Source organism: Aedes albopictus, chromosome 2 (genome assembly GCF_035046485.1).
Source record: "Aedes albopictus strain Foshan chromosome 2, AalbF5, whole genome shotgun sequence".
Classification (NCBI taxonomy): domain Eukaryota; kingdom Metazoa; phylum Arthropoda; class Insecta; order Diptera; family Culicidae; genus Aedes; species Aedes albopictus.
This window is the reverse complement of record NC_085137.1, coordinates 27,280,407-27,304,473: the sequence shown is the minus strand read 5'-3', so window position 1 is coordinate 27,304,473 and position 24,067 is coordinate 27,280,407. Positions and strand designations below refer to the sequence as shown.

General features: G+C 44.3%; 2 protein-coding genes across 2 annotated transcripts; both read right to left on the bottom strand.

Annotated features, from left to right (window-relative positions):
- Positions 1-7,649: 7,649 nt before the first annotated feature.
- LOC134285999 (uncharacterized) lies at positions 7,650-12,962 on the bottom strand. Its single transcript, XM_062847561.1, has one exon. The coding sequence runs from the start codon at positions 12,960-12,962 to the stop codon at positions 7,650-7,652; it is 5,313 nt and encodes a 1,770-aa protein (XP_062703545.1).
- A 2,433-nt stretch (positions 12,963-15,395) lies between these two features.
- Positions 15,396-19,433, bottom strand: LOC115262237 (uncharacterized protein K02A2.6-like). Its single transcript, XM_062847560.1, has one exon. The coding sequence runs from the start codon at positions 19,431-19,433 to the stop codon at positions 15,396-15,398; it is 4,038 nt and encodes a 1,345-aa protein (XP_062703544.1).
- Between the last annotated feature and the right edge of the window lie 4,634 nt (positions 19,434-24,067).

Sequence of the window (24,067 nt, the reverse complement as noted above, 5' to 3'; positions counted from 1 at the left end):
TTAGAATGTAAAGTTGTAGAATTGTAAAACCAAAATAGATTTGGCTCCGTTATGCCCACGTGGCGCCCGAGCCTTCCAAATAAACGAATGAGTAAAAAAAAAAAAATCATCCGGGACAGTGCCGCAATAGCTGTGGAGGCTCTTTTACAGACATAATCGACGTGGCTACCGAAGGTAAGCTTGTCGTCGATCATCACGCCCAAGTGCTTGACAGAGCGCTTCGACAGGATAGTGCTGCACTCTCCTACACTGATCTCCGTCTGCTGCGCCGACTGCATGTTGTTAACAACCGTCACCTCTGTCTTGTGGTGAGCCAGCTCCAGTTTTCTGGACCGCATCCACGCCTCCACAACCTTGATCGAGTGGTCGGTAGTCAACTTCACCTCCTCGATCGTTTCACCGTAGAGCCTTGGGAGGTTAGTTAGTAAAGTGTCGTTTTCCAAATTTGTGTTCTGGCAATAAGGCTTACGGCAATAATTTGCTTGGATGAAACTAGCGGTTGTAAGCTACTACTCCCAATGTTTGGATAAAAAAAATCATCCCTAGCGTACTTAGTATTCCCACATTTATAAATTTGTTTGTTTTTTTTTTCACTTTCTACGTAGTTAATGAGCAGTCCCTAGCTAATTTTAAACCAATTAAAATAGTTATTAGAGCTATTATTAATAACCGAATCATGCGATGGCTACAAGTATGGTAAGTGGGGGCAGGAAGGGTCACCTAAGAAATGGATCCCTATAACTTTCTGAATATAAATCGCATTTCTCTGTATTCTACCACGACTCTCAGATACACTAGTCAGCTATGATATAAGAGTATAAAAAGGTAATAAAGTTTGAAACCTGCTTCTTGACAAACAATTTTCAAAACATGATCCATCTTGCCCCACCTCATTTTAACGGGGGCAAGATGAGTCAGCTATTAGAAAACTCGATTTTCCTCCAACAAAAAATACTATATCTTCTAGTTTTTCTCTATACATCTAAGCTTCATAGACGTACAGATTACATGAAGAAAATGTTGAAACATATCGGTAGACTATTCTCAGAACCAGAAGATTTTTGTTCGGGTAGCCATAAACGGACTTTGAAAACCTATATTTTTTTAAGGACAATTAAAAAAATATGTTCTCAAATTTTCAGTGCTCTCATCGCTTCGATAATGTAGGTCACAGAATAGCCTTTCCATGAAAAAGGAAAATTTTCAAAAACTATGCAAACATACTGAAAAATTAGGGTGACCCATCTTGCCCCGTCTACACAAAACACGTAGTTATATGGATTGTATAGCATAAGGAGTATAACGAAAAAATATTTTATTTTTTTTTCTGTGCGAGGAACGTATAGAATTTTCAAAACAATATACCACTTTTTTGTGTATCCCTGTCGTTCATCTGGGAAAATTATTGAAAGATTCAAAACATATATTGTGCGATTGAAAACGGTACTGACCCATCTTGCCCACACATACCATACACAAGAACCTCTAAAACAAAGTTATAAAAAACAGTGCACGAAATTAGGGACCCATACAAATTCTGGGTTCCTAATTTCGCCAACAACATAAATGTTGAAACAAGATAAGAAAACAACATTTTTAAGTAATTTTATTGCGTATTATAATAAAACATATTGATTTGAAATAATCAAACATAAATTGGAATATTTACTTTTGCTAGAGATCGAAATACTTGTTCACTTCCGTGAGTGTTGATTTTCTCGTATCTCTGAATATGGCATCTGCTATTTGCATACATTTGCAATTTATTTTTCAATCTTTGTTGTTCATCAATCTCCGGGTTCGCCGGTTGGAAGATCACGGCCAGCTATACAATTATCCGATTCCACTCACTGCAACACTTTCTTCACGAATCCGAGTTTCTTCCAAACTAGGTATACAGCACACTTTTACGGTCTTTGGTACGACGAAATTGCACCGACGCACTTTATTAGAATTAACAGTCCAAAATTCACACCTCCAAAAATGTTTATTGATTGCGATCGAGTTTAAAAAGAAAAGCACCTCTTTATTGCTCAAAGCTATATTGGCTACTGACTGGGGCAAATATTTTCCTAAGCTTCTACAGCCTCCGGTTCGGCTTGAGAACTACCTACACATTTATTCGTTCGTGTTACGTCTCTGTGTTGTGTTATCATTTTGTCAATGTTATCAGTAGCTGCGTGTATACACTACCCGCCATAAATATGGAATCGCATCTTCTAGTATTGCAACACCCCAATTGAATATTGCAGCACCCCAAAAAGTTTGGCATCACCTGAAAACCTTATTTTTTACTAAACTATATCTTAAAAACCGTATCCTCTGCCAAGTTTAGACCTTCGGCAAAGTTGTTCAGCAGGTTTATGACCATCAAATGGTGAAATGTTTGGTACGTAATTCCGCCACTATGTGGCGCTAGTGTGCATTTACAATGAAGTACTTTGACATGGTTTATCTCAAGACTCTGACCACCTAGAATGTTCGTGTCTTCAGCAATGATGATCAGAAGGGTTATGGCTATCAAACGGTGGTAAGTTCAGTGCGTAATTCCGCCGCTATGTGGCGCTAGTGTGCATTTACAACGAAGAACTTTGACATGGTTTATCCCATGATTCTGACCACCTAGAAAGTTCATGTCTTCAGCAATGTTGATCAGAAGGTCTATGGCTATCAAATGGTGGTGATTTTAGTGCGTAATTCCGCCGCTATGTGGCGCTAGTGTGCATTTACAATGAAGTATTTTGACATGGTTTATCTCATGATTCTGACCACCTAGAATGTTCGTGTCTTCAGCAATGATGATCAGAAGGGTTATGGCTATCAAATGGTGGTAAGTTCAGTGCGTAATTCCGCCGCTATGTGGCGCCAGTGTGCATTTAAAACGAAGTACTTTGACATGGTTTATCTCATGATTCTGACCACCTAGAAAGTTCGTGTCTTCAGCAATGTTGATCAGAAGGTCTATGGCTATCAAATGGTGGTGATTTTAGTGCGTAATTCCGCCGCTATGTGGCGCTAGTGTGCATTTACAATGAAGTATTTTGACATGGTTTATCTCATGATTCTGACCACCTAGAATGTTCGTGTCTTCAGCAATGATGATCAGAAGGGTTATGGCTATCAAACGGTGGTAAGTTTAGTGCGTAATTCCGCCGCTATGTGGCGCTAGTGTGCATTTACATCGAAGTACTTTGACATGCTTTATCTCATGATTCTGACCACCTAGAAAGTTCGTGTCTTCAGCAATGTTGATCAAAAGGTCTATGGCTATCAAATGGTTTTGATTTTATTGCGTAAGTCCGCCGCTATGTGGCGATAGTGTGCATTTACAATGAAGTGTTTTGACATTGTTTATCTCATGATTCTGACCACCTAGAAAGTTCGTGCCTTCAGCAATGTTGATCAGAAGGTCTATGGCTATCAAATGGTGGTGATTTTAGTGCGTAATTCCACCGCTATGTGGCGCCAGTGTGCATTTACAATGAAGTACTTTGACATTGTTTATCTCATGATTCTGACCACCTAGAATGTTCGTGTCATCAGCAAAGTTGATCAGAAGGTCTATAGCTATCAAATGCTGGTAAGTTTGGTGCGTAATTTTGCCGCTAGGTGGCGCCAGTGTGCATTTACAATGAAGTACTTTAACATGGTTTATCTCATGATTCTGACCTCATATAAAGTTCGTGTCTACAGCCAAGTTTGTCAGGCGGTCTATGGCTATCAAATGGTGATAAGTTCAGTGCGTAATTCCGCCACTTTGTGGCGCCAGTGTGCATTTACAACAAAGTACTAAGAAATGGTTTGACTCATGATTATGACCACCTAGACTTACCTGTGCGCCGACTATATTTTGCTCGGCGGCAGCGTGAGGGCTATTTTGGCCGGCGGCGGCGGCGTCACGCTGGTGGCAGCTTTCGGCAGCGTGAATCGACGTGACCAAAATTTGACCATAATGTTACATTGACAAAGCAAACAAGTTATTATTACGCTCTAGAATTTGTATTCTGAGCTATTTCATGACCATCGATGACATAAGCAATTGATTGAATGAATACCTTTTGTAAGTCCTGCTCAGATCCGTCGCTGCGACCAGTGATTAGACCTATTGTGACATTACCCGCTTCCTAGTGTAGTTCATGTTGCAATACTGCATTGCAATTGAAGGCAATACAATATAGATTTTGCTGCAGTTTTCGTTTCATTTATTTAGAGGGAAGGAATCTCGTTTCTTCAGGGAGGAATCTCAGAAGGAACTCCAGTAGGGACCTTGAAAGAAACTGTAGAAATCCATGAAGAAAATTCTGGGCTTATCTCTGCAGGAACTGCTGTAGGAAATCCTGCAGAAATTTCTGGTGGTTTAAGAGTCCGTCTTAGAGAGTTCCCTGCAGAAACTTCTAAATGAATCCATGATTGAAATTTTCGAGGAATTTCAGAAGGAAATCCAGGAGGATTCCATAAATTAATTCAAGAAGAAATCCTAAGGGATTTACAGCAGAAATCCTCGAAGGAATTCCAGCGGGAATTTCTAAGGGAATTCGAGAAGGAACCCTTTAAGCAAGGATTTCTAGGAGGAATCAACGAAGGAAGGAGAAATTCCGAAAGATTTTCCAGCAGTAAGCCTCAAAAGAATTCAAGTGGGAGTTTAGAAGAAAATTAGAAAAAGAGTCCCCAAATGAATTCTAAGAGGAATCAACGAAAATTACCTTAGAGGTAGTTCTGGAGAAATTCCAGGAGAAATCCCTGAGAGAATTCTAGTAGGAATCCCCGAAGGAATTCTAAGAGGAATCCCCGCAGGAATTCCAGAAAGAATCTTCGAAGGAATCTCCCAAGAAATTACAGAAGAAGTTTATGCAGAAATCTCAGGAGGAGCCACCGAAAGAACTTCGGAAGAAATCTTCGAAGGAATTTCGAGCGGAATCCTCAAAGGTTTTTTAGGAGTAAACCCCCAAGAGGAATTTCCATAGGAAGTCAGAAGGAATCCCCGAAGAAATTCAAGAAGGAATCCTCGAAGGAACTCTAGGAAGAATCCACGAAATCCAGAAAGAATTTCCGAAGGAATTCTTGGAGACTCCAGTTGGAACTTCCAAGTGAATTCGGGTAAGAATCTCCAAAGGATTTCAATAACGGATCAACGAAAAATATCCTCTGAAAGAGTTCCAGGAGAAATTCTTGAGGGAATTCTAGAGGAATCACCGAAGGAATTCCAAGAGCAATCCCCGAATGAATTCCAGAAGAAATTCCCCAAGGAATTCCAGTAGGAAACCCCGAAGGAATTCTAGGTGGAATCCCCGGAGGAATTCAATGAGAAATTTCTGGAGCAATCTCCGAAGAAATTCGAAGAGGAATCACAACAGAAATTCCAAGAGGAAACTCCAAAGGAAATCCAGGAAGAACCTCCGAAGTAATTGCTGGAGGAGTTCCCGTAGAAATTCCAGGGGGAATCCCCGACAAAATGTCAGGAGGAATCCCCGAAAAAAATTCAAGAGGAATCCTTGAAGGAAGTTCAGCAGAACTCGAGGATCAATCCCGAAATAATTCCAGGAGAAATCCCCAAAAGAACTCTAGGAGGAGACCCTGAAGGAATTCCAAAAGAAATCTCCGAAAGAATTCAAGGAGAAATCTCCGAAGGAATCCCTGAAGGAAGTCCAGAAGGAATACTTCGACGGAATTCCAGGAGGATATCCTGAAGAAATTTCAAGAGAAATCTCCGAAGAAATAACAGGAGAAATCCCTGCAGGAATCCCAGGAGAAGAGGAAATCCCATAGGAAGTTCAGAAGAAATCTCCGAAGAAACTCTAGGAGAAATCCCCGAAGAAATTCCAGGAGGACTCCTGGAGGAATCCTATTAGGAATCCCTGGAGAATATCAAGGAGGAATCTCCGTAGGAATTCTAAAAGAAATCATCGAAGAAATTCCAGGAGGAAACCCCGAAGGAATTTTAAGAGAAATCCACGACAGCGTATCAGGATAAATCCCCGAAAGAATTTCAAGAGGAATCCTTGAAGGAATGCAACATTAATTTTGTTTGTGCACTGATCACCGGCGCGAAAAATAAAATCCAGCTGCGTTACAAACGGCTTTGCGGCGTATGCCCCAGGTAATCAGAATCATAAGATAAACCATGACAAAGTACTTCATTTTAAATGTGCACTGGTGCCACATAGCGGTGAAATTACGCACTAAACTTATCACCATTTGATAACCATAGACCGTCTGATTAACTTTGCTAAAGACACGAACTTTCTAGGTGGTCAGAATCATGAGATAACCCATATCAAAGAACTTCGTTTTAAACGCACACTGGTGCCACATAGCGGCGAAATTACACACTAAACTTACCACCATTTGATAGCCATAGACCGTCTGATCAACATTGCCGAAGACACGAACTTTCTAGGTGGTCAGAATCATGAGATAAACAATGTCAAAGTACTTCGTTTTAAATGCACACTGGCGCCACCTAGCGGCGGAATTACGCACCAAACTTACCACCATTTGATAGCCATAGACCGTCTGATCAACTTTGCCGAAGACACGAACTTTCTAGGTGGTCAGAATCATGAGATAACCCATGTGAAAGTACTTCGTTTTAAACGCACACTGGCGCCACCTAGCGGCGGAATTACGCACTAAACTTACCACCATTTGATAGCCATAGACCGTCTGATCAACTTTGCCGAAGACACGAACTTTCTAGGTGGTCAGAATCATGAGATAAACCATGTTAAAATACTTCATTGTAAATGCACACTAGCGCCACATAGCGGCGGAATTATGCACTAAATCACCACCATTTGATAGCCATGGACCTTCTGATCAGCATTGCTGAAGACACGAACTTTCTAGGTGGTCAGAATCATGAGATAAACCATGTCAAAGTACTTCGTTTTAAACGCACACTGGCGCCACCTAGCGGCGGAATTACGCACCAAACTTACCACCATTTGATAGCCATAGACCGTCTGATCAACTTTGCCGAAGACACGAACATTCTAGGTGGTCAGAATCATGAGATAACCCATGTGAAAGTACTTCGTTTTAAACGCACACTGGCGCCACCTAGCGGCGGAATTACGCACCAAACTTACCACCATTTGATAGCCATAGACCGTCTGATCAACTTTGCCGAAGACACGAACATTCTAGGTGGTCAGAATCATGAGATAACCCATGTGAAAGTACTTCGTTTTAAACGCACACTGGCGCCACGTAGCGGCGGAATTACGCACTAAACTTACCACCATTTGATAGCCATAGGTCTTCTGATCAACTTTGCTGAAGGTCTAAACTATGCAGGGGGTACGGTTTTTGAGATACAGTTCAGAAAGTGATGAAGTCTTCAGGTGATGCCAAACTTTCTGGGGGTGCTGCAATATTCAACTGGGGTGTTGCAATACTAGGCGATGCGATTCCATATTTATGGCGGGTAGTGTATATAGTGTCCAACATATGGTAGTAAAGTGTATGACAGTTTACCAAATTTTAACCTATTTGTTCCCAGTTTAACGTTTTAGTTCATTAAGCTTTTAGTTTTAATTCATTACAATTATTTAAGTTCAAATCCATTTCAAATTATACAAACAGTCAACATTACCGGCCCCCTTGAACTAGCTTCAAAATTTCATTTAAATTATTTACATTTATAATTTCTAATCCGATATCGTTGATGATGACCGTGTTGTTCGTCGACTAACTTCTTCAGTAGGCAGTGGACAGATACGGTTGACTGCCCGCTTGTATACTCCTGTCGCAGTCTTTACCGTCACGACTCGCACGACTCCGTCTAAGCCGGGATGCAAACCGATGATCCGCGCCAGTGGCCAGCAAAGCGGTGGCAGGTTGTCTTCTCGCAGTACAACGATATTTCCAACTTGGATGGGAGTCGCCGGCAGGTTGTTCGTTGTAACTTGCAGCTGTGTGAGGTATAGCTTGCTCCATCGTTGCCAAAAGCGCTGGAACATTTGCTGGGTTTGCTGGTAGTGGTCAAGACGGTTTGTGGGAATGTTTACTAGGTCGGGCTCAGGGAGGGCTTTCATGGCTGAGCCAATCAGGAAATGCGCGGGAGTGAGGGCTTCAAATTCCGTGGGGTCATCTGTTAGAGGAGACAGAGGTCTGGAGTTCAACGTAGCGGTGATCTGTACCAGAAGCGTGGTAAAATCATCGTAGCTCAGCTGTTGCAGGCCAATCTCTTTCTTCAGCGCAGTCTTTACGGAGCGTACGGCGGCCTCCCATAACCCGCCAAAGTTGGGAGCGCGTGGAGGAATGAACTGCCATTTAATACCTTGCTGAGAGAGTTCCTTCGTTATGGTGAAGTTGTTGGCCGGATCATTGAGCAAATCGTATAGCGCTTTTAGTTCGTTGCGTGCTCCAGAAAAGTTTTTAGCGTTGTCCGAATGTATTTCAGCCGGGATTCCTCGATGGCCGATGAATCTCCGCAAGACGGAGATGAAGCTTGCAGTAGACAAATCGGTGGACAACTCGAGGTGCATTGCTTTTGTCGAAAAGCAGACGTACACCGCAATATACACCTTCGGGGAAGCTACATTTCGTCGTAGAGGCTTCAAATAGAATGGCCCGCAATAATCAACACCAGTGATCAGGAATGGTCGTCCCGGGCGAACGCGACCAGCCGGTAGTTGTCCCATGGGCTGTTGGATAGGCGTAGGGTTCGTTCGGAAGCATCGAACGCATTTGCGCAACACAGCGTTGACGACACGTTTACCATGTATGGGCCAGAATTCCTGTCGCGTTTCGGCCAATGTGAGCTGCGGACCACTGTGGAAGTTCTGAGAATGAAAGAACTGTACGACGAGATCCGTAAATGGATGATTACTTGGCAATACAGCTGGATGTTTTACTGTGTAGCTTTCGTTTGAAAAGCGTAAACGTCCTCCAACTCTGAGGACTCCATCGTTGTCCAGGAAGGGAAAAAGTCTCTTCAGGCTTGATCTGTTGTTGATTCGTTGTTGTCGTTTCAGGGCTTTCAGCTCTTCTGGAAATCGTTCGTTCTGGGCTATGCGCGTTAGTGTCATCTTCGCCGACTGTATTTCCTCTGGAGTCAAAGCAATAGAGGACCTCCTATCATTCGGGTTGCGACAGTTGTGCACAAATCGAAGACAGTTAGCGACAACGCGAAGTAAAGAATGCAATGAGGAACGTAGGCTGAACATTTCGTTGGGGGGTTCCGCAACCCTGATTGCGTGAACAGTCTTTCGAATTTCTAGTTGCTCTTCGGAGATAGTGCATTCTTCACCAGGACTGGGCCATCCATCTTCGTCGTTACGCAGCCATGGGGGTCCTTCTTTCCACAGCTGACTATTCAAAAATTCGTCGACCGACATTCCTCGCGATACTAAATCAGCAGGATTCTGTTTTCCGGCAACATGACGCCAAGAATGGGGGTACGTGGTAGTTTGAATCGTCGAGACTCTGTTTGCCACGAAGGTTTGCCAAGTATTTGGCGGAGATCGTAGCCAATGAAGTACAATCGTACTGTCGGACCAAAAGAAGGACCGTACATTTTGCATTGAGAAAGCTTTAGTCACTTTTGAGTGTAATAACGCCGCTTCCTTGGCGGCGCAAAGTTCGAGCCGCGGCAACGTCAATTTCTTGAGTGGCGCAACGCGAGATTTCGAAGAGAGTAGTTCAATCCGCACGTTTCCCACTGCATCCGTTGTCCGCACGTATAAGCACGCACCATATGCTAGGGTAGAAGCATCAGCGAAGCAGTGAAATTGGATTTCAACCCAATTGGAAACTAACGCGAACCGGTTGACTCGCATTTCCGAAATGTTGTACAGTTGTGAGTGGAACGCCTTCCACTTCTCTTCAATGTGGGCGGGAACAGGTGCATCCCATCCTGTGTGGAGCAAAGCGAGTTCTTGCATCAACATTTTCGCTGCCACGATCACCGGGGATATCAGTCCCAGCGGGTCGAACAGCTTGGCTATCGATGATAAGATGCTTCGTCTCGTCCAAGTTTGCTCGCTTTCTATTATGTCATAGAAAAAACGCAATTGGTCTGTCCCGGGTTCCCAGGTGATTCCCAAGGTTTTCACCTGTTCGTCTGGGCTTATCTCGAAGGAAATTGATAGATTGGTTCCAAGTTGATCGGCCGGGATTCCTGCCAGAACTTCTGGCCGATTGGAACACCATTTGCGTAAAGCAAAACCACCTTTTTTCATCAGTGTATCCAGATTTTGTTGGAGCTGGATGGCTTCGTCTACGCTGGCTGCTCCACCGATGTAGTCATCAACGTAGAAGTCGTCGACTATCGCTTCAGCTGCGTCTGCGTATAAGGTTCCTTCATCTGCCGCTAGTTGATGTAAGGCGCGAATCGCCAAGAATGATGAAGGCGTCAATCCATAGGTCACCGTTGATAGTTGGTACACCTTTATGGGTTCGTCCGCAGAAAATCGGAAGAAAATGCGCTGTAAACTGATGTCTTCTTCGTGTACCTGCACTTGCCGGTACATCTTTTCAATGTCCCCAACTAGTGCCACTTCATGCTTTCGAAACCGTAAAAGCAAGCTGAGAAGTTCGTCCTGAATAACCGGACCCTTTAGAAGAGCGTCGTTCAAGGAATAACCGCTGTCCGTTCTGGCCGACCCATCGAAAACAACACGAACTTTGGTTGTGGTGCTGGATTCCTTCAAAACCGCGTGATGCGGCAAGTAGTAGGCCTTCCTGGTGTTGGAAACTGATGTCTCCTGCAAAGACTCCGCTTCGCTGATTTCCTTCATGTGTCCAAGATCTAAATATTCTTGCATGAATGCGTTGTATTGCATGCGCTTTTCTGTGTTCCATCCTAGTTGCTGCTCTAATCTCTTGAATCTTGATAGAGCCATCGTACGGGATTCACCTAGCATCTGGTCGAAATTCACGTGCTTAGGTAAACGTACGACGTACCGACCTTCCTTCGTGCGACTGAACGTCCGCTGAAAATGATCCTCGCAGTCTTGTTCCTCCTTCGACCAAGCAGGCCGATCCTCATTGCTTTCGACCTCCCAAAACCTGTGCAGCTGGGCTTCCAGATTGTCTGGAGCCACCGCAACGCAACAGCTAACTGCTTTACTCGATGTTTCAGAAACTTTCCCTGTAACTATCCAACCGAATACCGAGTTGATCAGCGTAGGCAGTCCCGGACCCAACATGATCCGTTTTGTATCTCTCTCGAACAAGAACCGGTAGAAGTGCTCAGCTCCAATCAAAAGATCAATCCGATTACTGATGTTGAAGTTCGGATCGGCTAGTTGTATATCCTTTGGAATTTTCCAGTGCTCCACTGGTATGTGCGCTGACGGCAACTCCGACGTTACCTTCTGAAGTACCAAAAATTCCATCCCCACTGCAAAGTTCTGGACCCGTGAACTCACTGTTGTGTTTACCAGAAATCTCGCTCGCGTTTCCGCTTCTCCGACACCGCTAATTGGCACGTTTATCGTCCGTCTCTTTAGGCTCAGCATCTGACATAATCGCTCGCTCATGATGTTAGCTTGCGAACCGTTGTCTAGCAATGCTCTAGCCATCTGTTTGCCTCCGTGCTGGTCCCGAATAACCAGTACAACCGTAGATAGTAGTACGTTTGAAATTTTGCCGCCCTTGGTCCCTACGTTGTATGTCCCAACCGCTCCTTGGTCGTCTTCGTCCTCAGATTCCACCTCGTTAGTCACCACGTTGGTTGCCACAGATTTTTCGTTCCGTGTCTTCTCCGGTTTGCTCACCGGATGTTCGCTGCTTCCAACACCGCTGCTGCTCAACGGAAAGCCTGGGTGAATCAGTGAATTATGTTTCTTTCCACAATCACGACAACTGAACTTCGATGAGCAATCGCGTACCCAATGTCCTGACTTCAAGCAATTGCTACAAAGCCGCTTGCTATTGACGAACTGCAGCTTCTCCTTCAGTGCCATTTTCGAAAATTTGCCACACCGCCCCAAGAAATGCGACTCTCCACAACAACAACAGGCCGGACCATTTATATCTCCATCTGTAGCCGAATGCACAATCACCTTTTGCCGCTTGGTTTCCATCTTTTGAGAACTGCCTTTCAATTCAACGTTCGATGAAACCGCTTCCAGAACCCTTGTCCGCTTCTCGAGAAAGTTTACCAAGATCGTGAATGTCGGATCCTTCGTTGATGCTGCGTGGTCTTCCCAGAGCTGAAGTGTCTGCGTATCCAGCTTGGAGCACATCCAATGAACGATCATCGCACCCCACTCGTCCGTCTTCTCTCCCAACTGCTTCAGAATCTTCAGCCGCTGTTCGAATTCATCCACCAAGGCATGAAGAGCCACAGACGACTCCTTTTCCACTTTCGGGTACTCCATCAGTGCCTGCAAATGCCTCTTCTTCAACAGGTACTCGTTGGAATACCGCTTCGTAATCGTGCTCCAAGCAATCGAATAGTTATCGTTGGTAAGCGTGAGCGATTCGATAAGTTTGGCTGCTTCCCCTTTAAGCGCTGACTTCAGGTAATGGAACTTCTGCACGTCGCTTAGCTCCCCAGAATCGTGAATCAGCGACACGTACGTTGACTTGAACGACAGCCATCCCTTGTAGTCGCCGTCGAACTCCGGTAGAGAAATCTGCGGCAGACGAACACCAGTGTGCGCCCCTACATGTTGACCATTCCGCGCTAACGTGTTGTTCAGCTCAACAGCAGTCTCCTCCGTTGGTAGTTTTGCCAGCAAAGCCGCCCGTAAACGATAGTACAGCTTCTCGAATTCCTCGTAGGCCGTGGTGCAGTCCTCCTCATAGATCCCTTCCGCGTCCAGCTCTGCGATTTCTTCTTGAACCTCCTCAAACTCTTCAAACTTTGCCTCAATCTTGTCCAGTCTTGACTGAACTTCCCCCGTATGAATATCTGGGTTGAAACTGCCCAGAAATTGCGCATGTCGCTGTAATGATGCGACAATACGCTCCCGCTTTTTGACCTTTTCCTTAATTTTCTTTTCAGTCATTTCCCACAACCACTACCAGCACAGCAAATCGAAGTACGAACGATGACGACCGAGAATGAAAATTGAAACGAACCAAGAAGCTCTGCAAAACTCCAAGTGAGGCAGTTGGACAGGTACTCACCTGAGGCCTGTCTCAACTAGGCCTTGTATTCAAATTAATGCAGCTTTCGCCCGTTGCCTTGTAATGGTATGCCTTAGGATGATCGTCGTCGTACTCCGAATTGGTGCTTATCGAAAGATGTTGATAGTAGCAACCAGCAATGCAGACTGAGTTGCAACAAAATTCCTCGCAATGCACGTAGTTCCACGCAATTTAACAAAAATCCAAAAGAAAGGAGAGAAAATCCAAGATAGCACTGGCTATAGGATAGTAATAAGTTGGACAGGTACTCACCTTGTACCTGTCTACAACAGGCCTTGTATTTTTATAAAATCTGCCTCCAATTCATCCAGCAATCCCGTTAATAGAAATGGTTTGATTCGACTGACCTTTTTTGTATGCAGATCACCTCCGATTTTGGACCAGTCTAATCCGAATAATGTCGCTATGTTTCAGCACGTAGCATACGACGTCACTCCTCCCTGTAGCTATCCGAGTTGATTTCCGTTCACCTTCCGTATGTGAGCAAAACGTCGTTGCCCAGTGTCGTCCACCAACCGAATATGCTCGCACAGTAGCCAATAATAACGTGTACCGAAAAAGGATCAATAGGGTACCATATAGCACCACCCGCAATCAATAAAGGATATGGACAGGCACTCACCTGAGGCCTGTCAACAATAGGCCTTGAATCTAGTTTTTAATCCCCACAGCGATCCTCAGCTCTCTTCAATATAGATTGGTTGTTCTATCCTTGCAAAACCTCCGTTGTCGGTGCGATAGACTCAGCAATGTGCGTATCCGTTCAAAGCAGTGTATTCACCGTCCAGAAAATGTCGCATCCCCAGCTCGCAGATATGAAACAAGAAATGTCTCAGTAGCACCACAAGTGTTGCAAGATGCGATGGAATACCACTCACCTGTGGCCTAATGATATAGGCCTTGTATTATAGACAAGAACTGGTGCAACTGATACACGTCGCGCGTTTACAATTTATCACGCAATAAAATGTGCAGTATGATGTGATATCGGATGGGTGGGTCACGCTGTGTTAGAGAGAGTAACCGTCCGTTGGGAAGCGATCGATTTACGGATCCGTTACACCAAAGATGTCCTCCAAGAAGCCTTTTCTTCACCAGAACAATGCCAATCCAAGCGCTATACTGGCCTTCTCCAACCACTAATCCTGGTCACGGCACCAATAAATGTTCATCAATCTCCGGGTTCGCCGGTTGGAAGATCACGGCCAGCTATACAATTATCCGATTCCACTCACTGCAACACTTTCTTCACGAATCCGAGTTTCTTCCAAACTAGGTATACAGCACACTTTTACGGTCTTTGGTACGACGAAATTGCACCGACGCACTTTATTAGAATTAACAGTCCAAAATTCACACCTCCAAAAATGTTTATTGATTGCGATCGAGTTTAAAAAGAAAAGCACCTCTTTATTGCTCAAAGCTATATTGGCTACTGACTGGGGCAAATATTTTCCTAAGCTTCTACAGCCTCCGGTTCGGCTTGAGAACTACCTACACATTTATTCGTTCGTGTTACGTCTCTGTGTTGTGTTATCATTTTGTCAATGTTATCAGTAGCTGCGTGTATATATAGTGTCCAACATATGGTAGTAAAGTGTATGACAGTTTACCAAATTTTAACCTATTTGTTCCCAGTTTAACGTTTTAGTTCATTAAGCTTTTAGTTTTAATTCATTACAATTATTTAAGTTCAAATCCATTTCAAATTATACAAACAGTCAACATTTGTAATACAGGTAATCTTCGATATAACGTACCCTCGATATAGCGAATTCGATATAACGTACATTTTGCTTCGATATAACGTACAACATTGGAAATTTTTATTTTTCCCACGAATAACCCTTAGATAAACTACGAAATCACTCAAATCAATGTTTTGTTGCAGCATTTGCCTTGTTTCCCAGAATTAGCGCAATTTGGTTCCTGCAAAATTTCCCTGCCCTTTAGTTCAGAGAGGGTTTGGGCAGCGTCCTGCCAACTTGGTCGAGGCAGGGTTCTTGGGAGAACAAGTAAAGGGTTTGTCGTAGCCGAGAGTAGTTTTCCGGATTATAATTATAAAAATACACGGAATTACACGAGGAACTATCGAAACGTTTTTATTCGCGTGGTTAACATGGCGACTACAATAGATAACTGAGGTGCAAGTGGGGGAGATTAAACAAAGCAAAACAAGATAGTTATATAGTGGGCAATTTGGGATTCGGTAGGGTTGCCAGTAATTCAGTGTGTGGCATTTTAGGTAAATCTATAACAACTCTTCCCCCCTTGGAAATATGTACTTATCTCTACAGATCAAGTCTCTGAGGCGGTTTGATAATCCTTGATGATCGCCTTGGTGATTGCTGGTAGTTGGGTTCTGCGCGTACTCCAGGGATCTGCGGCCTTGGCTCAGGTACCGCAGGTGGTACGTTCGGCCGGGGTACAGCAGATGCACTTGTCGAAGGTTGTGGTTCAGCAATCGGGGTTGCCGCAGTTATTGGCGGCGGAACGGCAGCACATGGAGTCTGTTCCGGGACATCGCTTCGTGGAACAGCTGGAACGGTTTCCATCTCCACGGGGATTGCCGGCAGCGTAGGGCGTGCTGGCAGGTTGGCACCGACCTCCCGTAGCTGGTCGATATGGCGCTTCCAGAGTCGACCGTCATCCAACTTGATGTTGTAGTGAAGTTTGCCCAGTTTCTCCGCAACGTGACCGTATTTCCACTTCTCCTTGTCCAAATAGTCACGAGCAGCGACTCTCGTCCCCTCCGCGAGCGATTTGGCACAAACATCTGGATTCTTCGCGGTGGCAGAAGCGTTCGGCACCATCAGGTCAAGTCGAGACCGGATTTGTCTGTTGAACAGCATCATTGAAGGCGACTTTCCGGTGGCAGGGTGTATGGTTTTCCGGTAGCTGAGCAGGATGTTGCAGAGCTCCGGATGCATCCTCGACTTGTCGCAGTTTAGAGCTTTCATTTTGTTCTTAATCGTTTGGATAAAACGCTCGGCCTGTCCATTTGTAGCCGGGTGATACGGAGCACCCATTTTGTGAACGATTCCGTTGAGCTGCAAAAACCTCTGGAAATCAGTCGACGTGAACTGCACGCCATGATCGCTGACGAGCACAGCGGGTATCCCGAAGGAAGCAAAGAATTCACGACACGCATGGATGGTGGTGCTCGTGGTGATGTCACGGAGGATCCGCACTTCCGGCCACTTGGTGAAGGCATCCACAAACACGATAAAGTACGTGCCCATGAATGGACCTGCAAAGTCCACGTGCACTCTCTCAAACGGCTCCTTTGGCTTCTCCCAGCAGTGTAGAGGGACTTTCACTGGATCAGGGCGTGTCATCTGACAAGCCGCGCAGCATCGGACAAGCTCCTCGATGTCCTTGTCGATTCGCTCCCACCAGACGTAGCCTCTGGCGAGCGACTTCAGCCGTGTAGTCCCAAAGTGAGTAGAGTGTAGCTCCGTTAACACCTTCCGTCGCAAATCCGGTGGGACATACACACGGATCCCGCGCATGATGCATCCTTGTTGTAGCGCGAACTCGGTTTGATCGATTCCGAACCGATCACGGGCTTCCACCGTTTTTCCGTTTTTTAGACCTTGCAGTAGCACTTGTACCGTAGAATCAGCAGCAGTCGACTTCGCGAGATCGTCGACCGTCAGCGGCAGTGTCTCGATTATGCTCACCTCGAGCAAGTCAACCTCCTCGACGACGTTGTCCGGTGTCTTCGCACCGACCGGCAAACGGGAAAATGCATCCGCATTGTAATGCTCCTTCGTTGGACGAAACTTGATGATGTAGCGGAACGACGCGAGGAACGTCGCGTAGTGCTGCATCCGTAGTGCCGACATTGCCGGCAAACACTTGGTTTCCGAAAATATCTGCTTCACGGGCTCATTGTCGGTAACGAGCCAAAACTTCCGTCCATACAAGTATTGGTAGAACTTCCGCACTCCAAAGATGATCGCATAAGCTTCACGGTCGATTTGCTTGTACCTTCGCTGAGTATCGTTCAGTGTCTTCGACGCGTACATGATTGGTCGCTCAGTACCGTCCGGCATAAAGTGGCTAAGCACTGCACCGACCCCGTATGGAGACGCATCGGTCGCCAGCACCAATGGTAACTCCGTACTGTAGTGTACCAAGAACCGGTCGGATTGCATTTCGTCCTTCACCTTCGAAAAGGCTTCTTCGCACTGCTTTGTCCAATGGAAAGCCACATTGTTACGCAGTAGACGGTTCAACGGGTATATGGTCGTACTCAAATGTGGGAAGAAGCGACCGTAATAATTGACCAACCCAACAAATGAGCGGACTTGCTCTTTGGTCGTCGGCGCAGGCATGTTCTGAATGGCATCAATCTTATTTCTTACCTTGTGGATTCCGTTGCGATCGATCAAGCAGCCGCAGTATTCGATTTGATCAGCAAAGAACTGACACTTGTCCAGGTTGATCCGCATATTGTATTGGCTGAGCCGCTTCAGTACTTCCTCGAGACGCTGCAGGTGGACCTGGTCGTTAGGCCCCGTTACTCGAATGTCGTCCAGAAATACCGTTACACCTGGAATCCCGTTCAGTACTTCCTCCATCAAGCGTTGCCAGATAGCCAGAGCGGAGCTGACTCCGTACATCAGCCTCGTCGGTCTGTGCAGTCCCAGGTGAGTGCTCAAAGTGAGGACCTCCTGATCCTCCGGACTGACCTCTAGCTGCAGATAGGCTTGCGAGAGATCAATCTTCGCAAACTTCTCACCACCTGCCACATTAGCAAACAGCTCCTCGACGGTGGGCAGGGGGTGTTCATCGACCACGAGATGAGGATTCACTGTGATCTTATAATCACCGCATAGTCGCACTCGATTGTTCATTTTCATCACTGGGACAACCGGTGTCGCCCACGCACTGTGGTTCACTTTCACCAACACACCATTCTTCTCCAAAGTTTTAATCTCCTCTTCGACCGCATCCCGAATGGAAAACGGAACCGGTCGCGCACGCAAATACACCGGTCGCACATCTGGCTTCAATTGTAGCTTGGCTGTTAGCCCTTCGATTTTACCCATCGACTTCTCACAGACGTTTCCGTATCGCTCAATGAGCTTTTTCACCGATTCAGCACTGTTGTCAACCGCAATCGTGTGGACGTTTTCGTAAAACTTGTTCACATCAATGTTCAGCACTTTCATCCACCCACGACCCAGCAGTGGATGCTTTTTGTTCTTTGCCACGTACAGCAACAGTTCGTGATTTTGTCCACCGTAATTCACGCGCACAACACACATTCCGCACAGCTCGATCATGTTCCCACTGTAGCTCACCAAAGCAGTGTCCGGGTGATGCAGTTTAGCCGTGGGAAATAATTTTCTCTGGTCCGACACACTCATGATCGATACTGGCGAGCCGCTGTCAACTTCAAATTTCACCGTGGCATTGTTCACTGACAGCTCCAGCCAGAACTTTTCAACGCTATTGTTGAAATCAGCAGCATCATACACTCCGCAGATCTCTTCCGTATGCACACTTTCTCCGCAGTTTCCATTTCCCGCATTTTGATCCAGCTGGTGTGTATCACTTTTTCTTCGGGCACCCTCTGCCGCAATCTTCTTCAGGCAAACTTTTTGCAAGTGGCCTGTCACCTTGCAGTAGTTGCACGCCGTCTTCACATGCGGGCACTTATTTGCGAAGTGAGCGGGGCTCCCGCAACGAAAACACTCTCCCTTCTTCTTATCACTGTGTGCTTCTGCACTCACTTTCTTCGCAGGAACGACGCACTTTTTGTTCGCCTTCGATTTTGCGTGCTTGTTTGGCAGATGCTCCACGAGGTTCAGCTCCGGTTTTCCCTGACGCGAATGGATCTCCTGTCCACCTTTGGCCGACGCCTCCATCGACACTGCAATCTCGCGGGCACGGTCCAGCGTAAGATTGCGCACCTCTAGCAGACGCGCCTGTATTCCCCGGTCTCTAATCCCGAAAACAAACTGATTCCGCAATGCAGTATTGAGATAGTTGCCAAAATTGCAGGTTATGGCCAACTTTCTCAAAGCAATGAGATAATCGTCGATCGATTCCTCAGCACGTTCGTCGCCTTGCTTGCGACATTTGAACCGGAAGTTTTCCAAGATCTCGAGTGGTTCCGGGTTGAAATGGGTTTCGAGAATCTGCACCACTTCGTCGTACGTCTTCGTCTGCGGTTTTTCCGGAGCAATTTTGTCCGAAACTACATCGTAAGTTTCGGCTCCCATATAGTGCAGCAGCATCGGCAGCTTCGCCTGGGGACCAACTCCGAACAGCAAAAAAGCACCCTCCAGCCGCTCCACCCAGCGGGACCATTTCATCTTAGGGGCTGTCCATTAATTACGTAAGGGAAATTCACGATTTTTCGACACCCCCACCCCCCTTGTAAGATTTTTTGTATGAGAACCCAAATATTTTTGTATGGCGCGTAAGATTTCTCAAACCCCCCCTCCCCCCATTAACCCTTACGTAATTAATGGACAGCCCCTTATGGCGATCAAATGGCTCGACTGTGAACGTCGACTGCATCACGACTGGGGCCACAGCAGCAGCGTATGGCGGAGCACCTCCTCCAGCCGGTCCACCACCGGGAGCAAACAGAGCCCGGTTTTGCGCATTGGCCACGGAATTGGCCGGATTTTCGTCACCTTGCATCCTCGTCGTCAAAACTGTCGTAGCCGAGAGTAGTTTTCCGGATTATAATTATAAAAATACACGGAATTACACGAGGAACTATCGAAACGTTTTTATTCGCGTGATTAACATGGCGACTACAATAGATAACTGAGGTGCAAGTGGGGGAGATTAAACAAAGCAAAACAAGATAGTTATATAGTGGGCAATTTGGGATTCGGTAGGGTTGCCAGTAATTCAGTGTGTGGCATTTTAGGTAAATCTATAACAGGGTTGTTGAAAGATTATGTAATGTAATTTATTTTGAGTAAATAAAATCTATTTTTCCCCAAACATGTTACGTAATATTTGAACAGCTTCATCAACGCTGATATTCTAAAGTGCTAGAATGATGCATTGAGCTTGTAGGGATCCCTTGAAGATGGGATGTAAATCATTAACTCGCGATCGCGCGTTTTCGTACTTCAGGGAAAAAGTACATTACATAAATGAACGATTTTTTAAACACATCCGATATGTTGAAAAATTAATGATTTGCTATCCATGTCCGTGGAACCATTCTGAACAGCCATTGAGTGAATACATTGGATTGTTACATATTTTCATCTTGCGAATCGACCAGCCATATAAAAACTGAACCCAGTGTATCACCACAACCTCTCTACTGTACCGAATAACAACTACTAATCATATCCTTTCCTTCCCTTCTTTTCTTTTCCCTTCCTTTTACATGAGCAAAATAACAACTCGGAGTATTTCTATCACCACCGTCTCAACCAACACTGGGACGACCACACTGATGGGGCTACCACCTTGGATCTAGCTGGGCGTGGTGCAGCGTTTCTTACTCAGCCGCTGGATGCCAGAACAGACGCTGTTTGAGCCGCACCTCCTTGGTGAACAAACGCTCGAATCGTACCTCCTCAATCTAGCTGAAGTCAGAAGGACAACAGTACCCAGGCTGCACTACCAGCTAAGCACACAACTCTTAGCTGACGGTCTTTGTCATCGCTTGACCCGTGGAAGCATGAGGTAGGAACTTGTGAGGACCAGAGCTATGTTGGACGCTCTCTTTATCGACTCACCGTTTTGCAGCCCAAATGAAGAGGAATCGTGAGTAAAAATCATAAAAAACACCTAAGGTAAGAACATAACTATTCTGTTTCCAACGTGTGATTAACCATTAAATAGATCCACTGGTCACGTGTAAGACGTATTTTTGACGCCGGAACGTCGTGACTTGACTAAACTCGACAGAAATGATTCACTACTTGACTAGGTGGACATAGTGACAGGTTCTATACGTTGACATTTTCAATGTAGTTGGCATTATAAGAATAACGTGAGAGTAGGAAATGTTTATATAGACATGACCGATGCTGAGAATCCTAGGGGCTCCCTTAGGTGTATTTATCATAAGTTTACTCCAAGCACTTTGACGCTGGGACAAGTTTGCTTACAGTTGAAGCTTTTATGTTAACATTCAAATTGACTGCTATTAGAAGATTATGAAGGAAATTATTATTTTAAAATGAGATTTGTTTATTTTTATAGATTCTGTTAGGGATGAGTACACCATAGTTGATGGATGATCTTTATTAGTTTCAATTGCTAATACAATAACCAACTAACCGACCTTACCTTACGACCTGACTTAGTCGATATTATGACAATAAAAGTAAAAGAGCAGGAGTTATGATGTGATCAAAATTAAAACTTAATCTTATTTTTTTTGTCAGGATCCAGAAACATGGAAAACTGTAGTAATTTGAATGTAGTATAAACTATGCTATGATACGGTGGACATAAGGATAATTCAGACTTCATAGGGATACAAGAGATGAACACAGAGAAGCAAAAGACGACTAGCGACGACATAGGATCAGGGTATGAAAAACGGATCACGCCGAAAAACAAACGCTTTGTCCTAAGCGGTGCATGTTGGTAACAAAGGCGCTCCGCAACAAACGCATGTCAGGCGATGAGAGCAATAAAACAAACATCGCTTGCCGTGCGTGTGCCGATATTCCGGCTTTTCTCCTGAAATTTTCGACCCACATCATCGAATTCATAACCATTTGAACGAATTAAGACTCTTGCAAACCTCAGAGTCGAGTTTCAGTTGTAAAACAATGCAAAAATCGCGATGTGAATAGAAAGAGACAAATATTTCTACCGTTTTTGTTGTGAACAAACTCGGGAGCAATTTTGTCATTATCTGCTAACGAAAAAACAAAGCGTTGTTGCCGTGCCTTCTTTGTTGCCTATTTTTCGCTTGCGGTGGCATATTCTGCGTACACTGCATAGGATACATTAACTGTACATTAACATAAGGCGTTCGACTGATAAGTTTTATGTCCACGACATCAAATGGAAGCTCAAAAAGAGAGTTATTTGAAGATGACCCAAGTAACCACAAGCATTATATCATTGCATGAATTAGACTGAATATCAACCTTTGCAATGCAAAATGCAGTAATTCCACACTTCTCATGCAATAATCCTTTAGATTGACATTATCAATGTATTGATGCATTACATTTTTTCTTTACATTAGGGTGCATTAAAAGGTGATATACGATAATTCAATAATTCAACACTGCAAAAACTGAATAAATGCAATGTACAAACTAGCAAAGGTTGCTCTAACAATACAATTATAAAAGCTGGACTCTAATTGTAAACAAATGAAATCAAGAAAAGTGAACAACTTTACGGTCAACTCTAGCGGTTTTCAACACTTCTGGTTCGACTCCCGATCAACTTAATCTCCGTTTGAACCACCGATCCACGCTTTTCTTCAGCAAAACCTTTTTAGAGATGACTTTTCTCTTATCTGTTACCTGCTATCGCATGCCAATAATGCTGGAAACCCCAATTAGCATATGAGTAGTGTGCGAGAGGTGTTTTAATTTTCTTATATTGAATAAATAAATTCTAAAATGCATTATGTATTTTTCAGTGATTTATCAGAATGTAATTACAGGGATTCTATAACATATGACATAGTCGTTTTGCCCTCTACAGCAATGATTGAGACAGAAGAACAGTTTCCTTTTAGTTAATGAAATATCTGTTGTTATCACTGCAGCAGAAACAGTCCAAGGCGCCAGCACGTATGGAACTCATCTAGCGGTCTTCAACACTTCTGGTTCGAATCCCGACCCGGCAACAAAAAAATGATGGTTAAAACATTCATGTGGGGGGCATTAGTACCGTCGATAACGAAACGGTGCTAAAAATAGATGTCGATAACGAAACGGTGCTAAAAATAGATTTTTGTTTTGGTTTTTCATGTTGCACGTATTAAGCATGTGCAAATGCAAATGTACAGCACATGCATTTATGTCACTTCAGCAATGGCTGTCAACGTGCTGCAATATGTGGCACTAATCTGATTTTAGTGGGGCCTTTTTCGACTTTAATATTGCTTCAATGAGGTGTATAAAGTAATGCAGCATTATATACACAATTTTAAATATAAATATATGGCAAAATTGATGCACTTATATACGGCTTCGTGGTTACTTGGGGATTCCAGTGCTGTAGATGACCAACATCGGTTCATCATAACAATATTGGTATTTAACTTGAAATAACTTTCAGAATACACAATGTAACTTGGGATATTTTTTGATTATTGTTTGGAGATGATGTCAGAAAAACTAGTTGCCCATACCGGCTACAAACGCTAGTTCTGATAATTGTCACTGAGTAGTCTTCAAAAGTATCAAAATATTACATTTCTAGAGCTTCCACAAAATACGGGTGTGATGGGAACAGTAAGCGACACTGTATTTTTGATAACTACTACGACCCAATACTAAATACTGCACACTTTGCTCAAGTTGACGACATCGTCTAGTCCATCGTGAGTATTGGTCATAGTAGGGGGAAAGTAGGGAAAGGGTCCAGGCTTTGCTTTCAGCTGTCCTGCAGCTCCACCTGGTCACTCTATAAAAAAAAAAAAAAAAAATGGTTCCTGCAAAATTTGTTTGTTTATTTTTCTGCTTTACGTTTTTAAAAACATGTTGAAGAATTATTGAATTATTTAATTGAATTATTCAATAATAAAAGGATATTTTTTCGAACATTCTTTTGGGAGGTCTCCAGATCCTCCTCTAGTCGCGTTAAAGCAATTTTATGTTAAGTGTTAATTCTTTATAATGATCGCCTTCTCCAAAGATTGCATTGCAGCAGTGATCCATTAGAAATACTCTTTGAATTTCGCCAAAACGACTGCGCTAGAGTTTTTACTAGAAATTTCTTGAAAATATCAGCCACAGACAAACAGACGTAACACTTCGAACACTTTCCGATT

Bases quoted from the DNA above. Each gene is read 5' to 3' on its own strand.
- LOC134285999 (XM_062847561.1), bottom strand. From the start codon at position 12,962: ATGACTGAAAAGAAAATTAAGGAAAAGGTCAAAAAGCGGGAGCGTATT.
- LOC115262237 (XM_062847560.1), bottom strand. From the start codon at position 19,433: ATGAAATGGTCCCGCTGGGTGGAGCGGCTGGAGGGTGCTTTTTTGCTG.